Here is a 6,888-nt window from a genome sequence, read left to right on the forward strand (position 1 = left end):
GTCACGGCCTGAAACAGTCTCTCAGGTTAAGTTTTTAAAGAGCTCTGGGTGGGGAGGAAGTCCATTCAGATGGTTGGGGGTCCTTAGAATTTTATTTTTGTTTTACAATCACTATTTTCATTCGTAAAATTTATTGTTATTATTTTTATTTATTTTTATTGAGACAGAGTCTGGCTCTATCTCCCAGGCTGGAGTGCAGTGGTACGATCTTGGCTAACTGCAACCTTTGCCTCCTGGGTTCAAGTGATCCTCCTGTCTCAGTGATCATAAGTAGCTGGGACTACAGGTGCATGCAACCACTCCCGGCTAATTTTTGTATTTTTGTAGAGATGGGGTTTTGCCATGTTGCCCAGGCTGGTCTCAAACTCCTCACCTCAAGTGATCCTCCTACGTCGGCATCCCAAGGTGCTGGGATGACAGGCATGGCCACCACATGTGGCCCACCACTGTTTATTTTCAGAACATTTCATCACCTCACAAAAAACTCCTGTACTCATAGCAGTCACTCCCTTTTCCCCCGTGCTAACATCCATCACCCAAAAACTTATTTTTGATTTATTATTTAATTTTTAAAATTATTTGTTATAAAGATAGGGTCTTGTTATGTTGCGCAGGCTGGTCTGAAACTCCTGAACTCAAGCAGTCCTCCCAGCTGGGCCTCCCAAAGTGCTGGGATTCCAGGCGTGAGCCACCATGCCTGGCCACAAAATTAGTTTGTATCATCGTATATTTTCCTACTCTAGACATTGATGTAAATGAAATAATGCAATATGTGGCGTTTTTTTGTGAATGGTTTATTCTACTTAGCATGATGCCTCTGAGGTTCATCGGTATTGTGGAAATGTTTCATTCCTTTCCATGGCTGAATATATTCCATTGTGTGGACTCAGGTTTGAATTTTACCTTCAGCCAATGCATCCAAGAAGGATAAGGCCAGGTGCAGCGGCTCTCACCTGTCATCCCAGCACTTTGGGAGACCGAGGCGGGCAGATCACTTGAGGTCAGGAGTTTGAGACCAGCCTGGCAAACATGGTGAAACCTCATCTCTACTAAAAATACGAAAATTAGCCAGGCGTGGTGGCGCACGCCTGTAATCCCAGCTGAGGAGGCTGAGGCGGGAGAATTGCTTGAACCTGGGAGGTGAAGGTTGCAGTGAGCTGAGATTATGCCACTGCACTCTCGCCTGGGTGACACAGTAAGACTCTGTCTCAAAAAAAAAAAAAAAAAAAGGAAGAAGAGTAGACACCTAGCTGGCCACATTATATTCAAACCTGTATTCCATTGTTTCCAAACACGCCATTATTTTGTGTCCCACAAAGATTCTAAAATGTGCTGCCCCGTGTACACGGCTTCACACTGTTGTGCTTACACATGTTGTCTTCTCCCTGCTTAGAGAGCTTTATTTTTCAGTCCTTGAAAGAGCCTTTTTAGGCTAATGTTGGCAAATATACCTATGATGTATATGTGCTTTGAAGTAGATGGATCCATCAGTCTAGTACATGTGTAAAATGGGATATATAAATGCCAACTACATCCACTAATGCCTTCCCAAAACAGCTTCACACTGCAGGCCTAACTCCTCAGGAGCCTTCTTTATCTCATCGCCATTGATGTTAATGTATCCCCTACCCAGTCTGGTTCTCTGTGCCACGAAGAATGTCAGTATTATAAACTGGGGGAGCTTTAAACAACAGGAATTTATCCTGTCCTGGACCCTGGAGACCAGGAGTTTGAGATCGACGTGTCTCAGGGGAATGTTCCCGCCACAAGCTCTAGGGGAGGCTCCTCCCTGCCTCTGCCAACTCCTGGGGGCCCCAGGTGTCCCTGAGCTTGTGGCCACATCACTCCAGTCTCTGCCTCCGTCTCTATGTGGCCTTCTCCTCTGTATCTGTGTCTCCTCTTCTGTCTCTTAGAACACTGTCATTGGACTTAGAGTCTACCCTTCTCCACAATGATCTTGAGATACTTAATTGCATCTACAAGGACCCCTTTTTAAAATAAGGTCCCACTCACAGAATCTGGGGATCAGGGTGTGGATATATCTTTCAGGAGGACTAAAGTGCAATCCACTGCAATTGAATCCACTTCTTTCTGGATGCTCTGGGGGAGGCTCCCTCCTGCCTCTCCCAGTTACCGGGGGCTCCAGGCATCCCTGGGCTTGTGGCCGCATCACTCCAGTCTCTGCCTCCGTCTCCACGTGACCTTCTTCCCTGTGTCCGTGTCTCCTCTCCTGTCTCTTAGAAGGACATCTGTCATTGCATTTAGGGCCACCCTAATCCAGGATTATCTCAAGGTCCTTAACTTGATTCTATCTGCAAACCCCCTATTTCCAAATCAAGTCTCATTTATAGGCCCTGGGAGATATGACATGAACATGTTTTGGGGTCACCATTCAATACATTATAGTTGTATCCACTTTCTTCTTGAGGTTTTAGGGGAGGATCCTTCCTGCCGCTCCCAGCGCCTGGGTGTTCCAGGTGTCCCTGGGCTTGTGGCCACATCATTCCAGCCTTTGCCTCCGTCTCCACGTGGCCTTCTCCTCTGTGTCTGTGTCTCCTCTTATAAGAACAAGAGTCATTTGCAGTGAAGGACCTAACTTAATCCAATGCACACTAACCAACAACAAGGTTAATAAAAAATTTTAAATCAAACCTTTACAGGGGAACTACACGAGATTGAATGTTTTAATGTCACTAAAACAGAGAGAGAGAGAGAGAGAGAAATTGAGAGACTAAGGGAGAGAGAAACTTAAAACAAGTTAAACAAGCAGAAAAGTTAAATCACCCAGGCTGAGCACCTATTTCTGGTTTTTAACCACTTTCTTTTGTTTCTGTTCAAACACAGGTGGGAAGGGCATGGGAGGATGGGAAGGTGGGATCCGCGTGCCTGGGATCTTCCGCTGGCCCGGGGTGCTCCCGGCCGGCCGAGTGATTGGCGAGCCCACGAGCCTGATGGACGTTTTCCCCACCGTGGTCCAGCTGGCGGGCGGCGAGGTGCCCCAGGACAGGTACAGAACAACCCAAAGAAACAATGCAGCTTTGCAGACACAGCAACACTTACGGCAAATGAAAACGTCACTTCGGCTTTGCAGTAAGGCGTCCATGAAATTGTCCCCGGACCAAACCGAGGGTCGGGCTGCTTATTCTCATGGCCCAATAACGAGATGCAAATGAACGAGGAAAGAAAGGAGTTTTATTTCTGTAACCAGATACGGGGAGAAGGGCTGGAAATTATCACTAGACCAACTCCAAATTACAAAGTTTTCCAGAGCTTCTATATCTTCTAAGCTGTATATGCACATGTAAGTGTGTATTCATCTAAAGACATAAGTGATTCAACTTCCTTTAATCTATAACTAAGGTCTGAGTCCTGAGGACCTTCCTCTGGAGCCTCAGTAAATTGACTTAATCTAGATGGTTCCAGGTGCTGGGGTGATTACCCTTATCTTGTCTCCTGCTAAATGATGGAGGTTTGGGGAGTTCCTTTAGACTCTCAATACAACTTCATTGTGGAGGCCTGGGGAGTATCTTCAGACCCCCAATAAAATGTGTTAATCCTAAATGGGTCCTGTTAAGAATTATTTTGTCGCGCTTCAAGGTCCAGGAAAGGCCTGGGCAGAACTCTTAGTGGGCTTTTGTTACTTTCCAGCCTTTGGGTGCTGGCTCTTTCAGCTTTCCTTTTTTTTTTTTTTTTTTTTTCTTTTTTTTTTGAGACTGAGTCTCACTCAGTTTCCCAGGCTGGAGTGCAGTGGTGTGATCTAGGCTCACTGCAACCTCCACCTCCTGGGTTCAAGCGATCCTCCTGCCTCAGCCTCCCGAGTAGCTGGGATTACAGGCACACACCAGCACGCCTGGCTAATTTTTGTGTTTTTAGTTGAGACGGGGTTTCACCATGTTGGCCAGGCTGATCTCGAACTCCTGACCTCAGGTGATCCACCCGCCTCGACCTCCCAAAGTGCTGGGATTACAGGCGTGAGCCACTGTGCCCGGCCAGTTAATTACTTTTTAGCCAAAGGTGACGTTTGGTGGTGACTAACGTGGGCAGCTGGTGCATTCTTCTTCTAAGCGTGCTAATGCACACACATGCCTCCCATCCATCTGCGTTCACACTAGACTTTCCCTCCACTGATACAACATAAGGAGAGTGCAGCACCTGGGGCTGGGACTGGTGGATGCTGGAGGGACAAATGTCCAAAGTCCCTGTTCCAACCCTGAGCCATGCCTTGTTCCTTCCTGCAGAGTGATTGACGGCCAAGACCTTCTGCCCTTGCTCCTGGGGACAGCCCAGCACTCAGAGCACGAGTTCCTGATGCATTATTGTGAGAGGTTTCTGCACGCAGCCAGGTGGCATCAGCGGGACAGTGAGTAGGGGAGCCCCTTCCTAACACCCTTCGGGGAAGAGTCCGTCTGTGCAGGAGAGCACCGTGCCCTAGAACAGGCTGGCGATGGAGCTGCATTCGAGTCCATCTCCACGTCTCCGCGCTTCCGTTGTTCTCCACGAGCTTTTTAAATTTAGCTTTTGTCAATATGTGTCCCTCTCACTCCAGCGACATGCCTTCTGAGATCACCTGCCAATCGTCTTAAAACGATGGGGAGTTGTTACCTATAGTTTAAGCACCATGTATGGGCTATATTTCATTCTTTCTTCCCTGCACTATATGAAGTGCAACTTTTATCATCATCACACACACATGTACGCGTATGCATACACACATGCACGCACACATGCACACACACATGCTTGCACACACATGTGTTCAAGACTTTTCTAGTCTCCTTTTTTTCTTTTTTTTTTTGTAATTATTTTTTTGAGACTAGTCTTTGTCGCTCAGGCTGGAGTGCAGTGGCGCGATCTCGGCTCACTGCAACTGCAGTCTCCCGGGTTCAAGTGATTCTCCTGCCTCAGCCTCCTGAGTAGCTGGGATTACAGGTGCCCATCACTACACCTGGCTAATTTCTTGTATTTTTAGTAGAGATGGGGTTTCACCATGTTGGGCAAGCTGGTCTTGAACTCCTGGCCTCAAGTGATCCACCCTCCTCGGCCTCCCAAAGTGCTGGGATGACAGGCGTGAGCCACCACGCCTGGTCTCCAATTATCCTTTAGTTATTAAATTGAAACAAGGTCTCAGTATGTTGCCCAGGCAACCCCTGGGCTCAAGCAATCCACCCATCTTGGCCTCCCAAAATGCTGAAATCACAGGTGTGAGCCACCACGCCCAGCCTTTTGTAGTCTATTTTATGCATCTAGATGTGCTTCCAAATGTTTTAATCACCTGACCTTAACACGATTTCATCTTCTTTGTGAACAATTACAGGCGCACTCCTGTAATCCCAGCTACTTGTGAGGCTGAGGCAGGAGAATCACTTGAACCCAGGAGGCGGAGGTTGCACCACTGCACTCTAGCCTGGGTGACAGAGCAAGACTCTGTCTCAAAAAAAAAAGAAAAGAAAAGAAAAAACTGACTGAGTGCAATTCACAGGCACTTCGTGCTTTCACAATGTTGTGCAACCTCCACGTCTATGTAGCTCCAGAACATTCTCATCACGCCAAAAGCAGACACTGTTCCTATCAGCAGTCACTCCCCATTTCACACCCTGCAGACCCTGGAAAGCACTACTCTACTTCCTGTCTTTATGTGTTTCCCTATCCTTGACATTCAATATGAATGGAATTATGCAGTGTGTGCTCTTTTGTAACTTCTTTCTCTGAGCGTAGTATTTTGAAGGTTCGTTGATGTTGCAGCCTGCGTCAGTGTGTCATTCCTTCTCATAGCTGCACAGTATGCCGTTAAGATGTACCATGTTTTGTTTATCTGTCCATCCATCGACGGATGCTTGGGTTATGCCTACCTTTTAGCCCTATGAAGAGGCCATTCTCCAGCAATGCACCCTATTTCTCTATGCCAACTCTGTAATTATTGTCTTTCCACCAGGAGGAACAATGTGGAAAGTCCACTTTGTGACCCCGGTGTTCCAGCCAGAGGGAGCCGGTGCCTGCTATGGAAGAAAGGTCTGCCCGTGCTTTGGAGAAAAAGTAGTCCACCATGATCCACCTTTGCTCTTTGACCTGTCAAGAGACCCTTCTGAGACCCACATCCTCACACCAGCCTCAGAGCCTGCGTTCTATCAGGTGATGGAACGAGTCCAGCAGGCGGTGCGGGAACACCAGCGGACACTCAGCCCAGTTCCTCTGCAGCTGGACAGGCTGGGCAACATCTGGAGACCGTGGCTGCAGCCCTGCTGTGGCCCGTTCCCCCTCTGCTGGTGCCTTAGGGAAGATGACCCACAATAAATGTCTGCAGTGAAAAGCTGGAGCCCCGATTCCTAAATTTTCTTACTCAAATTGAAACAAACCAGCTGGCCATGGTGGCTGTCATCCCAGCACTTTAGGAGGCCACCACGGGAGGATCACTCCCATGATCAAAACCAACCTGGGCAACATGATGAAACTCTAGCTCTACAAAACAAAAATAAAAAAATTAGCCTGCATGGTGGCACACACCTGTAGTTCTAGCTTCTCAGGAGGCTAAGGCAGGAGGATCATTTGAGCACAGGAGTTGAAGGCTGCACTGAGCTATGATTGTACCACTGCACCCCAGCCTGGGCAACAGAGCAAGACCCTGTCTCAAAAAAGAAAGAAAACAAAAAAATGAAACAAACTTCAGCGTCATGTTAAGATATCTATTCGCATAAGGATGAATAGTTTCCCCCTGTGAAAAACAAAGGAAAAGGCAAGAAAAAGTAGAAATGAACAATAAACATTGGCCAGGCGCAGTGGCTCACACCTGTAATCCCAGCACTTTGGGAGACAGAGGCAGGCAGATCACTTGAGGTCAGGAGTTCGAGACCAGCCTGACCAACATGGTGAAACTCTGTCTCTATCAAAAAA

At 47.5% G+C, this 6,888-nt stretch overlaps 1 protein-coding gene across 1 annotated transcript; it reads left to right on the forward strand.

Annotated features, from left to right (window-relative positions):
- The first annotated feature begins 2,817 nt into the window (after nt 1–2,817).
- On the forward strand, nt 2,818–6,599 carry LOC116465132 (arylsulfatase L). The gene is made up of 3 exons (XM_032148322.2): nt 2,818–3,007; nt 4,239–4,360; nt 5,933–6,599. The coding sequence occupies exons 1-3, from the start codon at nt 2,856–2,858 to the stop codon at nt 6,289–6,291; spliced, it is 633 nt and encodes a 210-aa protein (XP_032004213.1). The 5' UTR covers nt 2,818–2,855; the 3' UTR covers nt 6,292–6,599.
- Nucleotides 6,600–6,888: the final 289 nt, after the last annotated feature.

The sequence above is a fragment of the Hylobates moloch genome, unplaced genomic scaffold (assembly GCF_009828535.3).
Source record: "Hylobates moloch isolate HMO894 unplaced genomic scaffold, HMol_V3 SCAFFOLD_3286, whole genome shotgun sequence".
Classification (NCBI taxonomy): Eukaryota; Metazoa; Chordata; class Mammalia; order Primates; family Hylobatidae; genus Hylobates; species Hylobates moloch.

Excerpts from the sequence above, each read along its gene's own strand:
- LOC116465132 (XM_032148322.2), top strand. The coding sequence starts at position 2,856 with ATGGGAGGATGGGAAGGTGGGATCCGCGTGCCTGGGATCTTCCGCTGG. Across the intron at positions 3,008-4,238 it reads GGCGAGGTGCCCCAGGACAG|AGTGATTGACGGCCAAGACC; the intron begins GTACAGAACAAC and ends TCCTTCCTGCAG. Across the intron at positions 4,361-5,932 it reads CAGGTGGCATCAGCGGGACA|GAGGAACAATGTGGAAAGTC; the intron begins GTGAGTAGGGGA and ends TCTTTCCACCAG.